This window comes from Rhea pennata, chromosome 24, assembly GCF_028389875.1.
Source record: "Rhea pennata isolate bPtePen1 chromosome 24, bPtePen1.pri, whole genome shotgun sequence".
NCBI lineage: Eukaryota > Metazoa > Chordata > Aves > Rheiformes > Rheidae > Rhea > Rhea pennata.
In genome coordinates this window covers 5304377-5331164 of record NC_084686.1, presented here as the reverse complement: position 1 = coordinate 5331164, position 26788 = coordinate 5304377, and the positions used below count along the sequence as shown (strand labels likewise).

Sequence of the window (26788 nt, the reverse complement as noted above, 5' to 3'; positions counted from 1 at the left end):
TTGGGGAAAGTTGCACTGTTGTAGGAAAACATGCATTAGCGAAGTTTCATGTCACACCAAGTAATATGCTCTGGAGGGGAAGTTTTCTCCAAAAAGCTGCTCTGCTAGGGTTTCTTCTATAAATTTTAAGGAGGTAAACAGGAAAAAAGCCACCCACATCGCATCAGACAACAACATGATTTAATCAAATCTGCAAACATTTGAGTGGATGTGTGTATTTATGAGGAGGTTTACAAAGCTTCATCACGTGAACCTCAGCAATAAAGCACTGATCACCGCAGCTCTCCCCGCAGCTCACGAGCATGTGTCTTTTTGTTCAGGGGAACAAAGGCAGCAGCTCCTGCCTAACAGCGCCCATCACCACCACGTGCACCTCGAGCTGAGCATTCACACAGAAGCCCATCCAGAACCTCTAGAGCATGAATCGTAGTCACCCAAATCTTCTGCTAACCCAAGCCCACCTCAGCAGGCCTTAACATTTTGTTGGCAAAAAGGTACTGCCGGGGATGTGAATAACGGTTCCTCAAACTAGCCCTGGTGCAGCATGGAAGCCTTGGACTCAGCACAACACGCTGGAAGCAGCGCATACTGCCTTGCCTGGTCTGGGTAGTGTTTCCTAAGCTGGCTCCCACACCCCTTCACTGCTTCCTGCTGGTGGACTTCTTCCGAATGAGCTTTTTGCCCCCCCAAATCATGGCCTTTTCACAGCAAGCCCTGCAGAGGAGCTGAGCTTTGCTGACGCTCTCCAGGCCTGCTGCAAATCTGCCTGCGAAGAGCAAACAGCCGGCTCTGCTGCTGATCGGTGGTAGGCCTATACGGCATTCAAAGGTGCGACTGCAGCACAGGTAGGCTTTCCTCCACTCGCTCTAGCACAGCTAAAAATAGCACCAGCGATGCAGCAGCACAGGCTTGTGCACCAGCCAGCCGCAGAGACCGCGGCAGGCTCGCCCAGCCCGCGCTGCGCCGCCGCTTCTCCGTGGTATTCGCAGCTGCGCTAGAGTCCGGTCAGAAAGGGTTTGCCTGTCCATGTGGCCAGCACACCTCTGACTGCAGCATAGATCCACCTGCACGCTCAAACACCTGCTACTGCCATTGCAAGGGGGCTCCAGGTTCTGCATTTGTCTTTCTCAGCACGGACATGAAAGGCAAGGCTCACAGGGAAAGGGAATACGTTTTGATTGAGCTGAGTCATGCAGGTGGAAAAAACAGACAAGTTTGAGGGCACCTAACCCCTTTTTCATGAGCACTTAGAAAAGCAAAGTAAAACCCTCAATTTCTGCACAAAATCAGAAAACTAAGTGACATGAAAAATATTCCTCCACCTTGGCAGTGTTGTACTGAATAGGAAGCCTGAACTAGCAACACATGCATATTAAAATTCATGTTAAAAATACCCCTCCTGGCTACAAAACAAAACGCTTTGCCGGCTGCAGAGCAAGGATTTTTACCAGGAACGTTACCTTCAGTACCAGTCGGGCAGGGGGAGACTGGCCCATCGTACCCAGGGCGTTATAAGGCACGCAGGTGTAAGTGCCGAGAGCGTCTTCAGTTGCCTCCTCTATTCGGATTGACCCATCTTCCAGCAGGTTCCAGCCAGAATACTACAGCGGTAAGAGAGATGGAGTTGACATGCATCCAGCACACAACAGTTCATTTTTCTTTCAGACAACCTCAACGTCCTAAGCCCCAGTTGGCTGTTACGTCTCTAGGAGACGCCTAAATCCCTTGCAAGCGTCAAGTTCAGCTTCCAGTGTCCAACCCATCTCCAAGTCAGCTCAATTGTGGAAAGAGGAAAAGCAGACGAGATCAAGCTGTCCAAATGCAGACCTCATGCAGCGAGGAAATCCCCATTTCAGCTCCGTGTCTACTCTTCTATTTAATGAGGACAAATAGGTAGGTCTAAGGTGTGATTCATCCCACCCAGAGGAAAACGCCTCAGCTGAAAGGGAAAATTGCTTCCTGGAAGTAATTCTCTTCCCATTGACTGTAAGAGCTGCCTAGTAGGCTAGACCTCAGTACAGACATCAACACTGAAGAGGTCTAAAATTAGGCTAGACAAATCCCACCCACGGAGTCTGCACCAGGCGCAACATCTGCCAGGCTCAGCATCAGCGCCACGCGTGGGGCGAGCTCGAGTAGACGCCCCGCAGCCACGTCAGTCGGGGAGGCGAGAGCTGGAGATGCAGCGCCCGCCTCAGGGGTGGGAACGGAGCCCTTGTCTACCCCACTCCTCCCCGCAGGGCTCAGCCTTCCCGGGAAGGGTTTCTCCCCTGGATCCAAGGGGATTTAGGGCAGCCAGCTTGAGTCACCTCATTTGCTCCCATATTTAACAGCATGGTTCACCCTGCTGCTAACCTTCCTCTACATACAGGGTCAGGCTTCCTTGAGTAGCCTGAAAGATTTTAAACAGTGCCCACCATAACCTAGGTAAAATTCATGCCTAAAGCCCTTAAACCCCCCCCCCTTTTTTTTTTTTTTTTTGAAAGGTCTCCTGTGCCTCATTCCCCATCCTCTTAAAAAAGAAAAAAAAATCCAAGAGATTTTTTCTCTGCAAAGAGAAAGCCACATGCTGAGACCTTCCACCTCTCTATGCAGAACAGTCTCAGCTCATGTTCTGCAGCCTCCCTGCTGGAGAGAAAAAGCCACCCAGCTGAGGTCCCACTAGTCCCAGGGAGAGGTTGAGGACTAAAGCCCACCAACACAGAAGCCCAAGCCTAGTGGGCCAGTAGCACCAAAAGAAAATCCTGCAACTCCACCTGAGAGCCTACAGGCACTGGAGACAAGAAACCCACATCAGCAGCAGGTATAAACTTAATGAAAACTTCAGATCTTTAATATTTAAAGAAAATATTTAAAATAGTATTTGTTTTAAATATTTAATGGCTAATATCCTCATTCAGACTATTAAGCCATGATTGTAGGAAGATGAAGACTTTAAGAGGGTCTTTTAACTACTAGCTGCTCTTGGAAAAAAAAAAGAGGGCCACCAAAACGGTCATTTTATAGGGAAGCAGGCACCAGGTTTGGGAGATGCAGACAGTGTCTGTAGGAGCCCTAGGCTCCACTAAAGAACCTAAAATGACTCTGTTCAAAGCTGCGTAAGGACAAGCGGTGTCATCGCATCGACATTTTTTTCTCTCCTGATGGAAAGGCTGGGTCTGCAGAGTTCAAGCAACGCTCAGCATCGCTTGCTGAGGCAGGGAAGCACGCGCGCGGTACGAACACCTCCGGGCAGCGTAACTACCTCCTCTCCCAGGAGGGCCACACTGCCTTTCGCCCGGGGCCTCATTACCTTTTCGACTCGCAGGGGACGTCCATCTTTGTTCCACTTGACCAGAGTGACCGGCGGCTCTGCCTCAACCGGACAGCGGATGTATCCGTGTATCCCGATGGGAACATAAATGACAGGGGGCATATTCACCACGCGGGCAGGATCTGGGAGAGCAGCACCGAGTTAGCACCACGCACGAGCCCTATCCTCCTCTTCCCCTCAACATTGAGGCAGGCGCTCTTCGTGCGCCTCGCTTGCCTTTAGAGGATCAGCACCACTTTCGTAACCAGTTCAAAACCCAAATACTACCCTGGCTCCCAAAGGCCATTACCTTCAGGCTTCCTACGCGCTCCAAATCCACTGCAATGCTCAGCACTTCCAGGAGGCTTTACCCCTATCCACTGCATTCCCATCCACTGAACATTGTATTTAAGGAGCGGCACTATGAACGTGTGCTCCCACATCCACACCGACTTGCTCCCCACCCTGCAAAAGCCCCGCTCTGCTCCTTCGCCTGCGGCCCCGGGGGCCCGCAAAGCGCGACCCTCGCTGTCGAAGGAGCGGCGAGCCTCGTGTGCAGGGCTGGCGAGAGCCCAAGGCCAGCAGAGGTTACGGGGTCTGACGTTCCAAGCGGAAGAAGCACACACAGTGAAACCAAAGCCAGGCAACCCATGCATGTGCCCTTCATGTTATTTTTTGCATGCTAGAGGGAAAAGGCAGTGGGGAAAGTCTGAAAGAAAGCAGAGTTTGTGCCCTTTTTAGCAACAGGGCATTGATTCAGCTTTTCGCTTATATCGGAAGCAACTTAAATACAACAACAGTGAGCAACTAAAATCATTCTAACACCGGAGTCTTAACACAGACCCAACTGCAGCACCCAAGAACTGACATGGGACCTGCCGTCAGGCTGCCTTGCACTGGTTACCCCCTATTTGTTTGTATTCATACCCCATGTCTAACTGAGGTTGGGTTGTGCGGAAAATTAGCTTCCTCCACTCTTTCAAATGGGATGCAAAAAGCTTAAAATGCGTATCTAACCTCCTCACGTTTCGCCACCCACACAGTAAGATGTCTAGCAATCCTCCAGTCTAGAACGTGTCATTAACATCACTTCTAAGAGCTTTTTAATTAAGTGCGAGTGGGTTGGAGGGAACCTAGACTTTCTTTAATAAGCATTTTTTTAAAAAAAAAGTTACTTCTAACGAGAAGAGTGAGTATTTCTACTATCTCGTCTAGACACCAGCAGCACTAGGCTACGGGAGAGTCCCAGTGGGGCTTATGCTACAGTAAGGAAGGAATCACCAGTCTGCAGTGAGTAAAGCAACCCTGTACTGGTGCAAAGGGGAAAGTCACCTCCCAGGTCCACCCTCTGGAAGGGGCAGACGTGTCAATGTGCCCCCAGGGGCAGAATCTGAGGCCTAAAAAAAGAGTTTTGTTCGGTGATTAATGGGAACACAGGAAAGTCAATGAGAAAATTCATCATCATCTTTCTGGCACAAGAGGGGTTTAAGATCCGCCACCCGCGTTCCTCCCAGCTCTGATTTGACCAAAGCATGCCCTAAAGGGATGGGTGGGGGGGCAAAACATAGATATGTTATAGCCTAAAAATCAAGATCCCTGCAAGTCCCTTTCATTATTGCTTTATTTTCCAAAAAAGCAAGCAAGTTCTGGAGCTGTTCTCTGTGCGAATTTTCAAAGGCGGCATCAGCAGCGCCGAGCTGCACGCACCAGGGCACGCTGGAAAGCATCCCCGCGCCGGCCCCCGCCGTCGATAGCCCTAGCCACTGTCCCACCCCGCCGGCTGGCCGCCCACGGCGCCCGACTCCGCGCTCACACCGTAACCCAGATTGCAAAGCGGTGCATAGGGACGAGGCGTTCTTCACCTCGGCTCAGCCGCGCGCCTTTGGGAACACAATCAACGAGCCCGTCGGCTCAGGAGGCCCTAATGGGACACAGGGCCTTTCGCTAGGAGGTCACCAGCCACAATCCAGGCTGGCCCAGTAACAACCAGGAGCCGTGACCCCATCCGACAGCTGCTTCGGCAGCTGGCGCCGAGGGCAAAGGCAGCTTCAGACCCTTCCTGGTCTCGCTCCTGCGGGTGCTAACGTGCCGGCAGCTCTGGTGACGCAGCCTCGACACGTCCTTCTCCGTGGGGAGCAAGAGGACAACCGACGCATCTCAGAGCATGGAGAAAACCTAACTGGGGAGAGCAGGAAGCTTCTCTTCCAAAGCGTCAGCCCCAGCAAAGGCTTCCCTACGGGAAGCAGGCTTACAGGCACAGAAAGCCAAGCACGCCTCGTGGCTTTAACCGCCGGCACCAAAGACCAGCAAGGCCTGTCTGAAAGGCAGATTGTCCAAACCCCACCTAGAGCTATTTTTAACGGCCACGAGCATTGACGACAGGTCTTGGATTAGCGGCAGCGCAGATGTAATGGTCTGAGACTACGCGCTTTCCCAGGAGCGGAGAGCAGCCCAGCTGTGTGCATTAACGGTATCAGATCACATCTTCCCGGGCACAGTATCTGGGCAGGCCCTTCCCCTGCCCTTCATCTCACCCCTTCATCTGTGCTCGTAAGGAAAGCAACGGACTGACGAGCCCTTCTCATAGCGGCTCCCTGCTGACGCAGGGTTTTTCATTAACACACCTTTACCAGCGGTTGGGCTGCACTCACAAGCTTTAAGACCTCCAAAACAGAATTTCAAGCCCAGTTTGTTCTACCCCATCTTTCATTATGAAATAAAAATGCTACAATGTTTTACAGCAGAGCAACACTGCATTTGCAAAATGTAGCAATTTAGACCATTACTGTTGAATGCCATAGGACCTTCATGGCACACTACATATTAAAGCACAGGGAGTCTGAAAGAAAAAGCGTGGGAAGAAATACTCCATTCAGAGTCTGTTCTCCTTTCTTTGTTTAGATCAGTTACTGCCCAGAAATATTACTCGTAGAGCTACAAATGCATGGAGAACCATGCCACCAGAACTAACTTCAATAATAAATACTGACTAATATAAGTAGGTATTTGATACTAAGAGCCTGATGTGGTATTTCCATGCCCAACAAGATACTGCTGATGAGGAAAGCCTGCTGTGAGCATCCGCTGCCACCGGCAGGCAGCTCACATGCTCAGCCTGGAGAGCTCTATCAGCAAGAGTAAGATGCTCACCTAATTACGTTGAGAGCAACCACTTCAGCCAAAGGTGAACACTGATAGCAGTCAAACTGCGTTATTTGTGATAATGTGACATCCCCAGTCACCCAGGACACACATTTCCAATATGGCTAAGATGCTCTCACCCTTTTGCCCTAGCATACAAGATGGGACAAGCCCCAGGGGCTCTCTGTGCTAGATTTGGAGAATCACTTCTCCCTGCAGCTGGTGAGATCCTCTCGGCTTTAGGACACAGTTGGACTGAACCATGTGCCCCAAGGCACGTGAAAGGGAAGAGCGCTCAGCAGCCTGCAGTACGCACCCAAGACAGGAGGGGATGTCACCCCAGACACCTGCTGTACACAGCAAGGAGCCATCACCTTCCTCCGACACACCAGGGGCCGACCTCCCAGGTCCTCAGTGCATCAACAGCCCGACACAAAACGCCGAATGCTGGGTGCCATTGCATCAAGCAGAATAATTAACCCAGAAACTCTGCCAAGCCTCCCAACTTGCCACAGATGCAATGATCTAGTGTGATTTGATGTATATCCCAAGGCTGCTGCTGCACCAGCCTGAACCTCCCCGTCTCCCTGCACATCATACAGCACTGGCAGTATGATTATTAGACCCGGGTGCATCCTGCTGCGCCTGATGGCTCGTTAGGCGTCCATGCCTCCGGTCTCGGCCCTACTGTCTCCACTCACACTGCACTGTCAGGTAGGCAGAGGCGGACGGCGAGCGGCCGAGGCTGTTGCTGGGGATACAGGTGTATTTTCCCGCATCCTCCGGTTTGACCCGGAAAATGATCAGCGTCCCATCAATCAGGATCCGGACCCTCAGCTTCAGGTCACTGTGGAAGAGGAAGGGAGGAGAAAAAGGGGGAAAAGCTGTACGGATAAAAACAGGGAACCCGAGATGCAAAACTGCAATTCCTACCCCATCTGTGGGCAGGGAGCAAGGGCTGCCCTGCACAATTTGGGACCAGACAAGGACACGCAACCCCACCTGGGCAGAGGGCCACCACCTTGGGCAGCAGGCTCAGCACCCCGCAGCATTGTCCCACCCGGGCCAGCCCTGCACTTACTTCTTGAAGTAGACGTTCTCCTCCTCCCAGTACCACAGGTAGGTGAGGTTGCCCGGGTACGCCTCGGCCTGGCAAGTGAACAGCGCATCCTGGGAGATGTTGACCGTGATGTTCTCCGGAGGGGAAACGATGAAGGGGGGCCCTGGGGGCGGACAGCACAGTCACCTCTGCCACTAAGAGGAGAGCCGCGGGCTGCAGGCAGCCTCCCAGCGAGGAGGCACGTCGTCCCGGCTCGTGCTACCAGCACAGCACAGGTCGGGGCCTCATGGCTCCCTCCAGCTTAGGGACGGAGCGGCCCGACGACGCGCGGGAGGGAGCCGGGGCGGTCCTCGAGGAGCACGCCAGCCCTTTCCTTCCCAGCTGGCTAACTCGCGTCTCCCCCCAGCCTCTGCCCTGCGTTAATAACCAGCAGCGCTGCCTCGTCTCCCAAGGCACACAGCTAATGCGTTTCTCCATCCGGAGCACGTTTCCATGCTTGTACAGCCTGCGGGAAAAATGCAGGGGAAAGCGGCAAACTGCTGGGACTGCGGAGCCAACCCGCAAGCGCTCATAGCTCACTTCCACGACAGAAAGCAGCGCACTGGTACAGGACATCCCGAGCTCCTCTCTCCGCTGGTAGACACTGACCTAATTAAACATTTATTTAATGAAAGAGGGAGCCGAGTCCCAGGGAACAGGAGAGCTGCCATGTGTCATTGCTATCTGACAAGGCGCTTGGTGACATTCTCAATCTTTCCCTGCTTCCCAAACAAAACCGAGCCGCAATCAGAGCCCGGCTGTTAATCGGCACAGCTGCTTAATCAACATGACAGCCTATCCACCGGGGTGCCCCAATTAAGTGGATTTCTGTCCTATAAACGGGATGCAGAGCCACTGGGCACTAGGCACAACAGATGTAGGCCACACAGGCACGCTGCCCTCGCAGAGCCCGCAGCAGCAGCAGGACCCCGCAGGGCAACGCCACGGCCTCGCTGTGGACGACTTGGGCCAGGGGACCAGGCTGGAGACTCTCTCAAAGGAACCACGCTGAGAGTGCCCTGCACACCGGTACCCACCCAGCTAGGCACTAATCGGGTTGGAAAAGGGTTTCGGAGCATTGCAACACGCAGCAGAGCGCGCGGTGCTGGGGGCCGCGTGCCGAGGCAGAGAGGGGCTGCAGCAGCCCGCGAGGAGCACCAGGGCCCCTGGGGAAAGGCAGGCTCATCCTGGGCCGAGAGGGCAGGGCGAGCACGGGGACGAGCTCCCTGGACATGCCAAGGGCCGCCAGGCTTTTAGCGCGGTAGCTTGGGACCGTCCCGGTGCTGGCTGGAGCCCAGCCCTGCCTCCGCTGCAGGAGGCAGAGGCAGCCTCAATCCTGCTCTCCTCCGCGTGGTCGGATGAGCTGGCAGCCTCTAATGTTATTTAAATGTCTGGGGTTTGGGCTTTATTTCCTTGTTTATTTATTGATGGTGCTTTTAACAGAAGGCTGCAAGGAGGCGGTGCAGCAGCCGCTGCAGGCCAGGCCGTGCCAGGGACCGGCCTGGGGCTGCCTCGCTTGCCTGGGCTCACCCTCACGCTGCTCTTTGGGTGCTGGGATGTTTCTAGTTACTCTTTTTACAGTGCTCCAGCCCCATAAACATCATCCCTAACGCACCTGCAGGGCACAGAGCACATCAGGGCACTGTCAGAGGCTCTCAGCTTTAGAGAAAGCAGTTTAGCAGTGAGTGAGCATAAAAGCACTACATGGGTTAAAGAAAGAAAGATCTGGCAATCTCCTCAGTAGTGTCTTGCCAGTCACTCAAAATACCTTGATGGATACGTGGATGCTCTTGCTTCTTGCACAGCTGCACGGGACCTGCACAGCCACCACGTTCCCCGCGCTGCACCTTCCCGAAGGGATCAGCGCTCCCCTCCAGCCTCCCTGAGACACCAAGGAAGAGCACAAGCGGCTCCCACCAGGAAAACCTACCTTGAACGAGCAAGCGGGTGGTGTGAACAGCCTCCCCCTGGACGCTGTACGCCCGGCAGGTGTAGGCACCTCTGTCTTCCCGACTGATGGAGAGCACCGTCAGGCTCCCGTCGCTCACCTGGGGGAGCAGAGCGGAAGGCGCCTGAGCACACGCGGGCACCAACCCAAGGGCCCTCTCGTGGAGGGCACCCGCCCGCTCCACGGCGCCAAGTTCAAAACCCGCCGGCCCTGAGACGCCTGGCCGGCTTCGCCCAAGGGCTAGGAGGAGCTGACAGTAGAGAGCTATGACTGCTTTTAGAGGCAGATGAGAAATGGGTTTTCCCATTCTGCCAGCCTTTGATATTAATAAACCAACACACATTTCTGCTCAATGCCAAGGGAAAAAGAAAAAAAAAAACGCTTGCAATGTATTCATCTTCCGCAGAAGTGATTGACGCACACCAGACTCCAACTGCTCCGTTCCTGCCAAATATTTCCAAACAATCAGCATTTTACAAGGAGGAAGTCTCACCGGAGGATCCCCTCCCCGCGCCACTCTGCCGGGACCTGCTCCCGATCCCCCAGGGAACGGCGAGCAGAACCATGCACCCTGCACAGCCCCACCAGCACCCGCGACGGCCCGCGTTGGGGCTGGCACGGGACAGGAGCTGCTCTGCAAGGGGCTCTGCAAGCCCCAGCACCCCCAGGCAAGGGGAACTGCTTTGGTGGCTGCCCGGTGGCTCCCCCTCCTCCAGCACCTCCGTCTTCCATCTCCTGCCAGGCAGCAGTGTTGGTAGCTACCTGTCCCGTGGGCCACGGTGCCACCCCCGGAGGTACCCTCTCCCCGTGGAAAGTGAAAGCCTTGTTCCCAGCCAGTCTCCCTCCCTGCACTCTCTCTGCCTCATCCTTCTATTCCAATTAGTAACAAATGATTCCTAATTACTCTCATTAGTGCCCGCACTGATTCCAATGCCTGATTTGCCAATTACAGCTCACATGGAATCTCTGCCTGGGAGAGCAGCTGTGTCCCAGGGACCGGGCACGGCGTGGCAAGTGACCCGGCCACCAGCACTGCCCCTGGCCCGCAGGGACCTAGCCACGAGGCGGGAAGGTGCCCAGGGAGCCAGGGACAGGCAGCGCCCGGGGCTGGCGGCGTGAGCTGCTGGACACGCTACGTCCCTGCCCGGCCTCCTCTACCAGCCTGGAGCTGCAAGCTGGTAACGAGCAGAGGGGGAGGGAAAAGGGACAGGGAGCAGATGGAGGTAAACGGACACGTGGGCGCACGTGCTGGCTCTTGCCCCCGCACCCAGCCCGGCCCTCGGCTCCAGGGGAAATAAGGTGAAGAGCTCAGCTCCCGTCTCGCGCCCACCAGCCCCTGGCCCCAGCGTTATCCGCAGTTTCTACCCGGCTGCAGCAGCGCAGGACCAGCCTGGGCAGTATTTCCAGCACCTGGGAGCGCCCGAGCAGCCCGGCGGCTGCGCAGCCCCCTCCTCCAGCCTGGCACGTACCTGGTACTTCCCGTCGGCTCCCAGCAGCTCTCCCTCCCGGAGCCAGGTGACGATGGGCTTGGGGTTCCCGAACGCCATGCAGGTCAAGGTGATGCTGCTGCCTTCCTTGGCCTCGACGTACTGCGGCGGCGTTTCCGTGAACGTGGGGGGAGCTGCGGGGCACGCGGACACCGGCGTGAGCCCGCCGCCCGCCCCGGCAGAGCCCCCTGCACCCCAATCCTGCAGCAATTACAGGAGCCGGCTCCAGTCGCACGCTGGAGCTGAGCCAGAAACCCCACCGGGCCCCTTCCACGCCCACGGAGTCCGCCGCCCGCTCCCCACCTCGGCCAACAGCCCCGGGGGGCTCAGCCCCGCTGCGGCGCATCCCCAGGGGCCTGGGAGCAGCACCCCCAGCTGCTCCTGCCAGGGCGGAAAGCGCCCTCCTCCCCAGCACCCCGCCGCTGAGCCATGCCCTCCCCAGAAGCGCCAGGGCACTGTGCGATTTTTCCCCGTTGTATTTGGGCTCACTATTGTCAAAACACAGGAAAACACCGCAGTGCAGATCGAAAGACTGCTTTCTGATTAAAGAGGCTGGCAGGATTACAGCCCGCCCCTAATTACCAGCAGTTGTTAAAGCCCACTTTCAGGGAAGACAGGTTGGCAATTTAATCTGCTCGGAAAAAGAGAATTATATTTTGTTTCTCCCAAAAATGATTTTTATTTTCCCCTAAGAAAATTAAGTGTTCTAATGCACTCGGGGAAGCCAAAGCCCTCCCCCTGAAAGCAATTCCACAGACCTCGAGGATTACGGTTATTATTTTGTTATTACGTCCCTGTGCGCTCAGCACCAGAAACTCTGGCAAACACCAGGTTCTGCCAAAGGAGCCAAGTGCGGGAGCCCCAGGACGGCTGCAGGGGATGCCGGGGCTCCGGAGGGGAGCCGCTGAATCAAATCCAGCAAAGTTGAGGACTCGCAGACTTAGCAGAGGCTCCTGGCTAAGCAAGGGCACCTTGCGCCTTTTTTTTGTGCTGCGGCACAAGCGTCCTCCCTAAACGAGGGATAAAACGCTCAAGGTCAGGCAAGACGTATGGTGAAGGGCTGCGAGCAGCCCTTGCACCACTCCTCCGGCCGCGTCACGGCAGGCTGCTTCAAAGGCAGAGGCACAGCCCTGCCGCTGCGCCGCCCGGGCTAGAAATAAAGACAACTCCCGGCATGGAAAAGGAGACGTTGCTAATTAGCTTAATACACAGTGTTAACAAAACGAAAAAGCAACTTAAGTAAATCTGAATTTCAAGAAAATAAAATTTGATTTTCTGATCTTTTTGTTTGAAAGAGGAGATTCGTCCCTAGCCCTGCTTCTTTATGTTTTTCCTTTAAACAAGCTTCACATAATTACACTATGTAATTACAAAGTTTGCTCTTCCTCTCTCTCTCTTTTTTTTTTTTTCTTTAAGATGCAAGTACACTCTACGCCCAGCACCCCTCAGCGATTCAAGAGACGCCGGTGCAGAGCTGACAGCGCACGCAGGCCTGCAGCGAGGTGCCGGCCACGTGCGCTCACCGCGCGCTGGGGACCAGCGCTCCCAGGGCGCTGCTGTCCCAGCCGGGGCAGGGTTGCAGCGGGACCCCTGGCTCCCCGGATACCTCCGCCGAGGAGCGAGGAAAGCTCGGGTTTCGCTCACCCTCACCGCATGCGTGCGCACACGGGGGGCTGCTTTTTCCCCGCCTCGAACCCCATTGCAACGCCGCTCCTCGCCTCCTCTCGGCATCCTCGCTGCACCTCCCGACCCCCGGGCCAATGCACGGACCCACGTCCCCCAGCCTCCGGCCCTTCACGTCCCCGTCCCCCAGCGTTACCCCACCACAGCTGACTTGTTACTCCAGCCGGCAGCACGTCCCTGCGCTCCCAGAACAAGCCCCGTCCCAAACCCCACAGCACTGTCCCACCGGCCACCTCTGGGCTTAAGAAGTGACCCCAGCAGAGCCGAAACGGAGGGTGAAGCTCGACTCAGGCCAACACGCGCCGGCTGCCTCGCAGAGGCACCTGATGCAGCCTCGCGGGTCGCCGAGCCCGGGAGCGACACCCGCAGAGGAACGCGGCGCCGCTGCCCGCCGGCACTCACCGTTGACGGTGAGGTGCACCCAGCTGCCGTTGTGGAAGGTGTCGTACTGCTGGTCCAGCATGAGCACTTTGCACTCGTACCAGCCCTGGTCCTCCGAGCGCACCTGCTCAATGCGCAGCGACGCCTTGTCGTGAAGGCTGGCCCGGCCTGCGGGGAGAGCGCGGCCCCGTCAGCGGGGCGGGCGCCCCACGGCCTCCCCCGGTCCCGCCGGCCACCAGCCCTCGCACGAGCTCAGGAGGGACGAGCAAGCTGCCGCTGCGAGGTGAGGCGCCTCGAGCGGCGTCCGCTCGCCGTCACGGAGGCCTTCTGCTCACCCCATACAGCCTTCGAGCAGACGTGGCCCACAGCCCTTTCCCCGGCCTGGGAGCCTCCCAAAAGCAGGTCTGCCCCCGCCAGCCCTGCCGGCAACACCCCTCGGTGCCCCAGGCTGAACCGGCCCGCAGCCGGGGGAACCAGCCCGGCAGCAAGACAGCCAGAACCAGGCGAGTTTGGTGGGTCTCAGCACAGGCTGCGGCAGCCTGCGCTTGTACCCTTCCCACCCGAGCACCCCCCAGGCCAGCCACTTCGGCAGAAGGGCGAGGGCTGGTAAGGAAACGGAGAAACCAGCCCTGAGCCCATCTCAGCCCTCGGAGTTGCCACCAGAAGCCGCCAGCCACGTGGGGAAGGTGGCACACTGGAGAGCGGCCACATCGGCTTTGCTCCTCCAGGAGGCACCTCCCGCCTCTGCCTGGCACGCGTCCCTGGCTCCAGCTCGGAGGTGGACGGGAATAAGTCTCCCAGAGGAGGCTGAGCACAGGTCCTGCTCCCAGAGCGTCACCTCAGGCTCACAGCTGCTCCCGTGAGCAGCAGCAGCAGCCACTGCCACCACACATCACCCTGGGTTTCTCTGCCTCGGTTGCTCCCGTCCCACGCAGCCCAGCTGGCTTCCTAGTGTTGCTGCTTAATTAAAACCAACTGGGTGGAAAGAATGCAATGAGAGGCAGAGCAAGCGTGATTTCTTATGGAGCAGATTGAGCACAGCCTTGCGCCGAGCAGGAAGGCAACCACCACACTGACCTGCATACTCTGGGTCCACATGGGGAGGGTAAAACCCGAACTTGATGAAGATGGGGATGGGGACACCGAACTTGAACCACTCCACGACATAGGGAGGGGGCTGCCCCGTGAGCGGGTGGATGACGTCGCATCCCAGGATCACGCTCTCGCCAGCGCGAGCGGTCACAAACTCGGGTTCCTCCCTTGAGCCGTGGGCACCTGCAAAAGGAAAAAGGAGAAAACGGTGCCCGTCAGCCAGGTCGCAGCAGCAGCTCCCATCGCTCGCGCAGGGAAGCACCGCCGGACAACTGTGCCCACCACAGCCCAAGAGCCAGGACCGCCCGGGACGCCAAAACGCCAGCCCTTGGCGCACCAAGCGGAGATGATGCCTGCTCCCAGACAGGTGACTCACCCTGCGAGGAGAGCCTTTGATGGCACCAGCGCCCAGCCCAGCCAGCGTCCCCAGCCGCCTGGTCCTGCAGCCTCCATCGAGGGCAGCGCCCCAGAGAAGCGCCTTCCCCACTCAAGGACAGGTGTCCCCTGCAGGCCTCCCCTACCCCAAAACGAGGGGGATGCCCGATGGCCTCGCTGGTGGAGGACCCTTCCCCAGTGCCCCGCTCTTGGGTTGTCTCTTGCCCCCTTGCAGAGGGGTGCATGCAGGGAGCTCAGCGCTGCTCCCAACCCAGCAGCATCCCCAGGGCCGTCTCACTCCCTGGGGGCAGAAAAAGGTTATTTGGCTTGTGCCCCACGTCCTGCCTGGGAACAGCCTTCCCCAAAAGCAGTCGCTCCGCAGGAAAGCCTTGAGTGGGACCAGTCACCCCAGGAGCAGGTACCAAGCCTGCTCCTTCTCAAGTGCCACCAGGGGCCCAGGCCTGAAAGCCAGCTGTGACCTGCAGTTCGAGCGCTCTGTCCAGCTTCTGGCTGGGGTAATTAACCTCGCTTCCGTCTCAGCATTACACCGAGGCATTGCTCCACCCCGGCTGTGGCTCCGAGCACGGCCGTGTCCTGTCATCATCCTGCCCTTTTCATCAACAGCAAAGCTCAGCGTCCTTAGTGTGACTTTCAAAGCAGGAGAGAGCAGCCCAGCCCCAGCCCACCCATGACGCCACTCACCTCCCTCCAGCATTTCATCCCCTGCAGAAAGGCGGCTCCCGCCGCCGGATGGGGGCAAAGCCCTGAGAAAGCACAAATCATCGACATGCTGGCAGCTGGAGCAGGGAAAAGCTCGGGCTGTCAGCACAACCCAGGCAATGGGGAGGGTTTCAGAGCTCGCGGCTACCGAAAGCCGCGGGGCAGCATTGCACGAGGGCCCCCGACGCAGCACTCTGCCGAGGGCGCAAGGCGCACCCCACCGCCGCTCCCGCAGCCGCTCCACGCCGTGCTGACACCCTTTCCCAGCGCTGCGAGGTGCCGAGCCAGCCCCTCTCCCCATCGCAGCTCCCAGGAAAGGTGCTGCGGGGCTGGGCAACCCACACGCCAGCCCCTTCCCTCCTCCCTGTGCTGGGAGGGCAACCCACACCCCACGGATCTGCGCCCTGCTGCAAACCCCTGGCGAGGCCCTTCTCCGGGAGGCAGCAGCACGGCAGGGCTGGGGCGGATGGGGGTTTCCAGAGCTGCCGACACACGGCTTAGCCCCGCTGAGCCCATCTCCTCCAGCCAGGAGGGGAAGGGCCCCTCTCTTTCCCCCCGGCAGCCACCCGCAAGCAGCTGCCGCCTCCTGCGCAGGGGGACCTTCGGGGAGGGATGCTCGGGGAAGCACGTTCCCACTCCTCCGCTCTGCTCCGCGGGGCTGCCAGTGATTGGCGGGGAGTGACATCACCGCTTCCCCGCCGCGGGAGCCGAGCATCACCGGCTATTTTTGGCTCCGGCACAAGCGCGCACCGGCAAGAGGCCCGCTCCGCGCCACCCGACGAGCTTACCATCAAAGCGGCCCCGCGGGAGGGGGAGCCGGGCGGCAGCCGGACAGCACGGAGAGCGCACGAGCCGCAGCCCAGGCCCAGCTCCCTGCTGCAAGGTTCATGGCCCTGCGCCCACCCAGGTTCCCCCGCTCCTCCATGGCATCCGCGGACAGGGCTCCAGGGACGGATTACGGCTGTTTCCCAGGGTGGCCCGGGCAGAGGGAAGGAGGGGGTGCAAAGGTGCAGCGATGTCGGCAAGGAGCAAGCGTGGGGCAGGCAGCGAGGAGACCCTCTGCACTGGATGCCTGCTGCAAGCAAGCACACGAGATGCTCTCCTCTCCAGCAGCTGCCACGGGGAGGTCCTGCGGGGCCACATACCTGCCTGGCGCAGGGACGGCCGCACGCACGCGCCAGCGCAAGGTGCCCAAACGCACACAGCCGCTCTGCTGCCTCCCTCCCCCACGCAGCCCCGGCCCCCTTCGCGCCACCATGACGCCACGCTTGCACCTTGCTGGCCCTCATTATCGCTGCATTGCCAACGAGCTCCGGCTTTCGCACCCTGTCAGCACAGGAGGGGCTCTCAGCTCTTCCCTGCCGCCCCGGGGCCTTGCTGCGCTGCAGAAGTGGCATCAGGACCTGGCCTGGCCCCCACTCGGCGCGCACAGCAAGCGCCCCTCGCCAGCACCCCGATGCACTGCACGGGGGCAGGCGGGGGCCAAGCGCACTGGTCTGCTCCGGGGCTGAGCCGCGGCAGCCCGCTGTGCGTGTCCAGCGGGAGCCCACGGCAGATGGAAGGGTCGGGGGCTGCACTGGGCTTTCTGAAGCTGGAGCAGCCTTCAGCCTCGGCACCCTCCAAGCTCACCAGGACAAGCTCCTCCAGCAGGGAGGAGAAGCAGCACCGGATGCGCTGGGATTCCCCCTTCCCTGCCCACGGTCCCTCTCCGCTTCCCAGGGACGGTGGCTGTCACGTGCAGCTCAAGAGCATCCAAGGACAAGCTCTTCCCCAGCCCCCCAGGCTCCAGCACCCATCTCGCCCGAGCCAGGAAGAACAGGTCCACAGTGCCACGGGCAGCGTGGCGGCTTGGAGCCCTCACCAGCTGCGGGATCGCCCCGACACACCGCTGGAGAACAGCCAGCACCGGCCAGACTCACTGCAGCTTGGCATGCTCGCCGGCTCCCGTCCTCGCCCACCCCCCGTCCACCTGCAGAGTGGGCACACAGCGCTGCAGGAGCTGCCGTGGGGACCCCCCCGAGGAGCCAGGGCACCGCCACCTCCAAGGGGAGCAGCAGCCCAGCTGCCACGTCCACGGCCGACGGAGAGCAAAGCCCGCTCCCTGGCCCAGCAAGGGGTGCTGGGTGCTCCTTCCAGCCCACCCATCCCTGCCTGGTCCCTGCCAGCCCTGCACACCCCCAGGCCATTAGCAGCTCCCACTTGCGGGCAGTGAGATTGGCTTTCGAGGCCCTTCCTCGCAAGCCCTGCTGGCAGGAACTCAGTCAGTAATTTAATCTCCGCTCAGGCCTTTAATGGCTTCTCAGCACAAAAGGGGAGAAAATAAAATAAAGTGCAGGAGCAGCTCGTCGCTGCCTGGGAGGGAAGAGGCAGCTTGCTCCAGCACGTTTCCCCCTTCGCCACGGTGCCTGCCTCTCCATCTGTCCTCCGGAGCGAGAAGGCCGTTGGCAGCGCCCTCAGCCCGCCCCAGCCCACCGCCACCTCTTCGAGATGCCCAGGGCAGCGCCTGCAGAGCTGGGGAGCACGCTGCTTCGGAAGGGATTCGCACCTCCATTGCCACGTGCCTTGACACCTCCGGGGTGGGTCCCGGGGACATCCTGCCGCCACACTGCAAGTTACATTCTTAGGCAGCCGCCTGTCCTCTGAAGGTGACTCCAGCTCCTCCTGCCTTGTGCACAGACCCAAAGCCCGACATCCAGAGCCAGCCGCCAGCACTGAGAACCACAGCCCCCCCTGCAAACCAGAGGCGACCAGAGACAGTGGGTCACTTCTCCAGGGACAGGCCAAGCAGGAAGCCCTAAGACTCAAAGCCAAGGACACCACTACCTGCAGGGACACTGGGACCCAGCCCCAACCAGCCACGCTCCCACTGAGCGGGCCCGAGGGAGCCCGTGCCGGGCAGCATGGGCCACCAGCGCAGGGGACTCCCCGTCTGTGGGCAACGCGGGGGCTCAAACCCAGCTCACTAGCTAGCACGGGGGAGTTCGGCTGCACGAACAGCTGAGCGAGGCCACAAACACAGCGAGCGCGTCAAGACGCTAACAGAAGGAGAAATGAAAAACAGGGACAGAATGGATGGCGGAGAAGGGGGAGAAGCGAGGGACCGAGCAAGAGGCTGAACAAGCAAACCCAAAGGAGAGGGATGCACTGGGGTTTCACGCTAGCAGCCTCATCTCCAGCTCATCCAAGAGTGACAGCCAAGTCCATCTGAAAGCCATTTGGCCGTGCCTGCTTGGGTTGCACCCAGAGACACACAACAGGTACGAAAAGAGCCAAAATTCCCTCTCCGCTCCCTGAAAAGAGAAGGAAGAGCCCAACGCTCCTCAGCGCACCCCAGGAGAAGGGAGCCCAGTCCCCAGGACCTGCAGAGCCCAGACCAACATGAGGCATGTGAATGCATGCAAGCTGCCAGCAGCAGGAGCCCACAGCTTACCCGTGCCCCGCCGGCAGGACCCAGCACCGCGCACATGCCTGCCCATGGCCTCTGGACTGGAAACGCAAGAACACGCACAGAGGAAAATAGGTCAGTTCCTGGCAGCTTGCAGCGCCGGTGTCTAATCAAAAGGCCGGTGGGTAATTGCACGCATGACTAAGCTTCACCTCCACATGAGCAAGGCTGACTGACAGCCACAACAGCTAACGAGCACCCAGCTCCTGCAGGGAGCAGGGCTCTCTGCCCAGCAGCCAGCCGTCCATGCCACCAGCCCCATCGTGTCCTTCCTTTGTCAGGAGAGACCTTCATGAATTCCCTCCCAGGAAAGCTCTGCTGCCTCCACATCCATAGCTTCCACCTGAAACCAAGGTCCCAGACTGGTGACCTCCCTTCTGCAGGGACACAGTCAGGCTGGAGATGTCCTAGGAGGAACATCAAGTGGAGAGAGGAAAGATCAGAGAAGTTCGCTTCATCTTCAATAGGAATCACAAGCTGGTCCTTACACACAAGGACCCAGGCACAAAGTGCCCTCCTGTCCCTGTTTTCCAGAAGGAAAACTGGATGGTGCTCAGCTACCCACCAGTGCTGGGACAGCTCAGGGAGCAACAGAGCTAGGTTTTACAGGCATCCACTGGGACCGTAAAATGGGCACATTGCCCCTTCCCAAGCCATAAACATTGTGCTAACAGCCAGTACTAAGAGATGCCTGCTCACAGCTCCTGCTGCCCCGACCACACCACATGCAAGTTTCCCTCAAAGTCTCAGCTCCTGAAAGCATATAAATAATGAGAACTGCAGCTTTCAATTAAAAAAAGAAAAAAGTTTCGCACCTTCCCATTTTTAGAGAAATGCTTGAAAACAACCCACAGACGCCAGAAGAAACAGAACACAAACAAAAGTGTATTTTTAAACTCACTTGGTTTTCCAGCCAAGTTCAGGGGGTTTCAGAACTTAACCTGTGCTTTTGAAACAAGGTCAGCAACGGAGAGAAACACAGCAGGGATCTGAACCCACAATCTCACAAAACCCAAAGCTCACACAAAACTGGGGACACCACGCAAGGAAAAAAACCACAGCAACAAAAACTAATCAACAGGCCTTGTGATCAGATTGGATCCAGGAAAAATAAGAGTATGTTGTGTGCCAGGAGGCAAGAATACAAGATGTGGAGGTGGAGTTGAACATGTCCCAAAGGGAAGAGGGAAGATTGCCATCACGTAAAGAAAGCACCATTGCAAGGCTCCCCCAAAGACTGAAGATGACTACGCCAAGGCTGGGAAGACCCTCACCTAAGCTTTGGCTTCCAATTCCTCCTGCACCAGGAGGGGGGAAGCAAGGACACAAGCAGGCAACACGCAGGAGCTGGCTGACGCACAGGAGCTATAAAGACCTGCCTACTGCTCCCTGTGCAAGAACAGGGTTGCTCCAAGGGCAACACGAGGCTGAAGAGCTCTCAAACACCTGGAGATCCTTGGGTTGCACGCCTCACTCTTAGCGTGCTGGCACCTGAAACACGGCTTGCTGCCTTGGAGGCAGCTCTGCTACAATAAACCCCTCTCCACATTGCCGACAGCCGTAACACAGCGCTGCCAGCCCAGGAGGCTGCTCAGGAGGAGGTTTCCATAGTGCCGAGCGCGCCGGAGCCATCACATCACGTGCAGCCGGCACCATCGCAGGAGTCATGCAAGGTCATGAGGACACCGAGGCAACAGGACACACACAGGGCCCTATTAGCTAACAGGTCAGCGCCCTGCTGCCACCCAGAAACGAGCCCCGAGAGACACATCCCTGCTCATCAGGGGTGCAGCAACACGCTTTCCAGGCCAACCAAAGCCCCAGGAGCCTCAAACCTCCTTGCACCTCTACTGATGGGGACAGAGGCACCATGCCCCACCAGACCTCCCCTCCTGCCTGCCTGACCCATCACTGCCCGACCACAGGGGACTGCCAAGAAGCACGCACAAGGCCCTGGACCTGCCGCACCCCCTGCGGCACATGTGGCTCGGGGGGCTACAGCCCGGCACCGCCGCTCCCTGCCCCTCTGCCGCAGGGCGGCCAGAGCACACAGAGACGAGACGCGCTCCGACACATCCCGTTCCCAGCACTAGAGGCAGGACGTCGCGGGTGCCTCCGAGGACACGGCCGCTGGCATCGCATATGGAGCCTGGCGGGGCACGAGAGCAGGGTCCCCTCCCTCGTGGCCTGGGGGCCGGGAGCACCGCGGGGATGCCAAGAAAAGCCGGGCAGCGGAAAGCTGCAATTAGCTGCTCGCTCAGCTCGGAAACGACGGCGAAAGCTGGGCCCGTCCTGCAAGCCGTGCCCCATCGCCTCATCGGCTGCGAGGGGCACCCGCCTCTCGGCCGCCAGCCCCCCTCCTCCCAGCTTAAGAGCAACATCTGGGCTTTCAGCGCCGTTCCTGCCTTAGAAACCGGATTTTCCAGACGGATTGACGGCGACGTGCGGAGGTCAAGCGACTCGCCTCAAGGTCACGCGGCGAGAGGCAGCGCAGGGGAAGGAGTGGGATTAGCCGGAGGGGACAAGCTTCACGGTCCGCGCGCCGGGGTCGCAGCCACCGGATTCACGGAGGCGGTCGGCGCGAGCCCCTCCGCAGGGACTGGAGGGGCGAGGGACATCCCGCGCGGGGCGCGAGTCTAGCTCGGCGGTCATCACGGCCGGGGGGCTGGGAGAGCACAAGCAGCATCCGCCGAGCGGGAGCCATCTCCCAGCAACCGGTAGCTCCCACCGCCTGCCCACCAGCCCCCCGCACACCTCCGAGCCGAGCGGCTGCGGCGGGACACCGAGCGCGAACCGCCCTCGGGTGGGGGGGGGGCCCTGCTCAGGGGCCCAGGAGCACCCAGGTGAGGAGGCACGAGCAGGGCACAGCCAGAGCTGCAGCAACCACGTGCAACCTGCCCACCGAGCAGCGCAAGCAAACCCAAACCGTGCTGACACCTGCTCAAACCCCGGCGCTTTTACAACCCTAGAACTAATAACTCTGATGCAAACACTCTGCATGTTGACAGCCGAGATGCCCGCCAGCAGCTCCTGAATCATGCAGTTCCTGGCTCAGGCAATCCTCCCACCAACGCCAGCTTTCTACAGTGTGAGGCAGGAGCAATGAAGCTATTTTTCATTAGCGCTCTCAAGGCCAGCTGATCTCTAGCGGACCCGAGCTCAGGAGACATCTATCACATAGGAAGGAAGAGGGAAAGATCCTCATCAGCCTAGGAAGGGACTGTAATAACCCATCTCTAGGGCCTCTTTTCCACCCTCAAGCCAAGGTTAACTAGTGTTAACCTTCCCTGCAGCATCTTTGGGGAGGATCAGAGAAGGTCTGCAGGACCCATCCATCAGGGTAACCTGAATTTCTACATCAAAAAGCAACCAAGCAAGGAAAGGATCACTGCAAAAACCCAATAACAAAGCCAAATCTACTATCAAGACAGACACATCTCGTCCTGCCCTTCTCAGATCCCACATGCTCCAATCCAACAGGTAAAGCTTAGCAAAATCGCCTGGAGAATGATGGACACAGGAGCTGAGCCAACCCCTAGAAGCCCTTGGCTAACCCCACTGCCAAAGCAGCCCCTTGCCAGATGAACGCAGTGAGATGTCCAGCTCTGGCAGAAGTATGTGCCAAAGCAAGTGGCTTCCAGTCCAAAAGCCTCCACAGCAAACGAGCAGCTCCACCAGTCCTCTCATGTCACACAGACCATCTCCCTCCAGCCAGGCCTTTAGGTCTTTGGCTCCAGGTGCCCTACCAACAACGTGACACTCAGCAGAGGAGACGCCAAGAGCAGAGCCAGCCCTCGGGATGCAGGCAGAGCAGCCCTCCGGAAAGGCAGGCTCCGCGACGGCAGCACGGAGACAGGCAGCTCTGCACAGCCAAGGTCGGAGCTGCAACACAACCCGCCATGGTCTGAGGGGCCCCTTCAGCGGGAGCCTCGCCAGGTCTGGCACAACTCGCCAAGTCAAGCCATCTTTCGTACCCAAGACGAGCCGTGACAGCCAGATCCAGGAGCGTTTCCTCTTGCGGGAATGCTGTGCAAGTCCACATCAAGCTCGTGGGAGACTGAGGAAATCCCCTAGCGTCACAGCACCACAAGGAACGCCAAGAGCCCAGATCCCTCCTCCAACACCAACTCACGACGTGCCCCAGGACCGCCACAGCCCTGCCTGTGCCCAGCTCTCCTCCCCCCACTGTAAGAGGAGGATAACATGCCTTCCTTCCCTCACTGAGCGGATTAACGCTCGGAAAGCCCTCGGAAAGCCTCGCGAGGCAAGAGGACTACTTGCTGGCAGGGCACTGCTGCAAGCCCCCTGCATTTCTGCAGGGAGGAGGCATGGGGAGGAAGGCCACAGCCCCCTCTCCCAATGGGCAGACCTCCAATCCCAAGGGGTAAGTCCAGTCAGGGCTCTCCAAAAACAGCACCCAGTGCCCTGTGTGGGGCAGAGGGAAAGTCTCAGCCTGCCCCGCATCCCCTCAGCTGCCACGGCTCACGTGCAGGGGTACCCTCCGGAGAAGGTAGCCAGCCCAGGAGGAGACTGAAAGCGAGCTGAGGAGGGGGGGAAGCAAGGCGAGCCGCCAGCAGTGACTTGCACTGCCCTTAAGCGCTCAGACCAGTGACTCAGGACAGACACGCTGCAGGGATGGCTGAGGTCAAGCCAGAGCAGCGGCCACTGCTGGGCACCAAGGAAGAGCCAGCCGTGCTACAGGCAAAGAGCAAACCCACAGGTCCCCCGGCGCACCAGGCAAACCGGAGCTCCCCGGGCAGAGGCACGGAGACCAGCCTGGGGAATGCCCACGGCCAGCCTTCCCCAGGGGATAGCAGGACAGCAGAGGGGATGCTGCAGACCCACGGTGCCCTGCCACCAGCCACGTGCTGCAGGCTCCTTCCTACAGCCACATCCTCACTGCCTCCGGTCGCTCCCACGAGATGGGGTTTGACAGCCACCCACAGGAGTCGCTGGCTTTTGCCTTGCTAAACGCCATATAAGTGGTTTCCTGCATCCAGTGGCTGTGACTGCAGCAGGAGCAAGACCCTACCCCTGCAGCACGGGGACTGAGGGGACACCGGGGTCATCCCCACCAGGCAGCCTCTGCTTTGCCTTCCAGCCCCCTATGCAGCCCCAGGACCCCGGGGGCATCTTCACCTTCCCAAGCAGGGAGGACACGGGGGCTCAGGAGCTGCTCCAGTTGCCATAACTCCTGCGAGATCCTTGTCCCCACAGTCCCCGTCTCTCCCCGCCCCCCCCAGGCTGGCCCGCGGCACCCCCTCACCAGTACGCACAGTGCCCACCCACGCATTACTCACAGCACACTCATTCAGCACGTACACACGTAGGCACCTCCCCGTACGCACGCCCCTGCACCCGGAGCCCCCGGCAGCCCACTCGCTCCTGTCCAGCGCCCGCCCCACAGCACTGGCACAGTTGAAGAGCCCTGTCCAGGACATGCCGACCTGCAAAGGGCATTCCTCAGCAGCCTGAGATCCCAGGCATCCAACTCCCTGCTCTGCTCTTCCGAGAGGCAGAGGTATCCTCTACAACCACTGCTGCAAATTCCTGCCTTGCCACACTGCAGGATGCATTTCAGAGAGAGAGCAGCTGGCTGCGGCTTCAAACCAGCCCCAGGCACGAGTGGCCCATCACACCAACAGGGCAGCCACAGTGAGCGACCCCAGCCCGCAGCCCACACCGGCTGCCGCACAACAGCCAGCCCCCTGCGCGGAGCCGCCAGCAAGGCAGGACCCTGGCGTGGGGAAGCAGGATGCCCAGACGGCGGCGGGGTGCGGAGGGGCAGAGGCTCTCCTGCTCACATCCGTGCACAAGCACATCACAAGCTCGAGGAATCCCTCCCCAGCGCGCTGACGCCGCGGCGGGCACTGCGGGCCTCCCAGCGTGTGCCGAGCCGCCTTCCCAGCCCGCCCGCGATCACCGAGGAAGCGCCTGCGAGGCAGTATTCCCCTGCGCTGCGGGGAGGGAAGAGTAGCGGTGGCTGTTAGCCAGCCATTGCTTTCTGCTGGCAGCCACTGCATCCCCATGGGCAGGGCTGAATTACACACCCACAGTGCCGCTCCGCGGTCCCCAGCCCACCTACCGACCCCTTCTGCACCTCGGCGCTCAGGTAAACGGGGCAGTCGCCCGCTGGACCAGCTGCCCAAGCAGGGCACACTCCCCGCACCGCCGCTGGGGAGGCTGGCGGGCTCAGGAGACCATGCTGCATCAGCAGCCGAGCGCAGGCAGCACGCAGCTCACCCTCCACCTGCAGGGACTGCTGTGGGCTGAGGGAGGAAGGGAGGGAGGGAGGTGGCAGCTGAGGGACAGGAAGCCTGAGCAGGAAAATTAGGGTTATTCCCACCACTGTCTCCCTCCTGACCTTGGACAACCCTGTGCCTCAGTCTACCCAGGAAGAGCAATAAGCATCAATGCCAAAACAGGGGAGGAAGAAGGGTGGCCACCCGCAGTTTGACAGAGACACCAAGGTCCCAAGGAACAAGATCACCCCAAAAGCCTGTGGGCAGGAGCAAGAGACAGGCACAGCCAAAGCACTGGAGGGGAAGAAAAACAGGGAAGGGGCTAAGTCCCTCTGCATTTCCCCTTGCACAGGCAGAGGGCAAAGCCTGGCACAGAAGGGCAAACTCTGCTGCTCCCCTTCGAGCAGGGGGGGCTGTTGCCTGCTGCTGCCCCCAGCCTAGGGGAAGGCAAGGGGAGGGGAGAGAGCAGCCCCGCACTCACCAGCTTCCCCCGAGGAGCCCTGCAGCGCCTAGGGGAGGTGCAGACGGGCCCGGAGGCTGCAGCGCTGCACCGCCGGCAGCCACCCCGCCGGCCCCCACGCTCGTGGGCACGCGTGGGGCGCCCCCGCAGCTCCCTCCGCAGGACGGCTTCAGAAAGGCACCACGCCGCGACCGCAGCAGCCCGAGTCCTTCGTCCTCACCCCCGCCGAGCGGGCGCAAACCCCACGCGGAACCACGGCGCGCCCCACGCACCCGCACCGCGGGGCGAGCTCCCAGCCGGTGCATCCTCCTCGGGCGCGCTTCCCCTCCCCCCACAGCAAGTCCCCGCCCGTGCAAACGCCCCGGGCGCACTCCCCCCATCCCGCAGTAGGCCCTGCCAGTGCGGTCCTGCCCCGGGCGCTCCCCCCGCCCCGCAGCAAGACCCGCCGGTGCAGACCCCCCCAGTGCGTGCTCCCTGGTGCCAGCTCCCCCCTCCCCCGGACAAGCTCCCCCGGGGCGCACGGGGAGCGTGCCCCCGGAGCCTCCCCGCCGCGCCGGGCGCCCCGACGGGGCGCAGCCCGGGGGGAGCAGGACGCGCCGCCCCACTCACCTTGGACGGGCAGCCCGCGGGCGCCGAGCACACTTGCTACCAAAGCGGCCACATACCAAATCATAGTACTACCGGCCCCCGGTGCGCAGCATCTTCCGCCCGCCGGGCGGCCCGGCCGGGGCGAGGCAGGGCTGGCCGGGCCGGGGCTCGGCTCCCCGGGCCGCAGCGGGGCTGGCCGGGCCGCAGGGGCGGCTCAGGGCCGGCCGCCGGCCGCCACCACCGTGCCCATCCCGCCGCCGCCGCCGCCTCGCCGCGCTGCACCTGCCCTCCGCCGGCACGGCGCGGCGCGCAGCCTAGCCTGCGCCCTTTAGCGGCTCGGCACCGCCCCCGCCCGCAGCCCATTGGCGGCGCCGCGGCGGAGTGGGCGGTGATTGGCTGGCTGCGCGGCCCGGGCCCGTTTCAAGGTGGGTTGGCGCGCGCGGGGCCCCGCGCCGCAGTATCATGCGCACTGCCGGGAGCGGCGGGCGGTGCGCCGGGACGGCTCGGCACGGCTCGGCACGGCACGGCTGGGGGTCACCTGCTTGTCCCCGGCTATGCTGTCTGCCACCATGCCTCAGCTCTGTGTCACCTCCCCATCCCCAGCTGTGCCCCCTGCCCTTGCCACCATGCATCAGCTCTGTGTCACCTCCCTGTCTCCAGCTGTGCCACCTGCCCCTTGTCACCACGCATCAGCTCTGTGTCACCTCTGCCCCCAGCTGTGCCCCTTGCAGCTATGCATCAGTTCTGTTACCTCCCTGTCCCCAACTGTGCTCCCTACCCCTGCCACCATGCATCAGCTTGGGGTCACCTCACCATCCCCAGCCATGCTACCTGC

At 60.0% G+C, this 26788-nt stretch overlaps 1 protein-coding gene across 1 annotated transcript in view; it reads right to left on the bottom strand.

The window, feature by feature from the left end:
• Positions 1-26050, bottom strand: part of IGSF9B (immunoglobulin superfamily member 9B) — a 51246-nt gene extending 25196 nt beyond the window's left edge. The window contains exons 1-9 of the mRNA XM_062594605.1: positions 25975-26050; positions 14109-14306; positions 13053-13199; positions 10950-11101; positions 9463-9580; positions 7515-7656; positions 7135-7280; positions 3293-3435; positions 1461-1601 (exon numbers count right to left, since the gene is read on the bottom strand). Coding sequence (XP_062450589.1) covers positions 1461-1601; positions 3293-3435; positions 7135-7280; positions 7515-7656; positions 9463-9580; positions 10950-11101; positions 13053-13199; positions 14109-14306; positions 25975-26038 — 1251 coding nt within the window. The 5' untranslated portion in view covers positions 26039-26050. The remainder of the gene's footprint in view (positions 1-1460; positions 1602-3292; positions 3436-7134; positions 7281-7514; positions 7657-9462; positions 9581-10949; positions 11102-13052; positions 13200-14108; positions 14307-25974) is intronic.
• Positions 26051-26788: the final 738 nt, after the last annotated feature.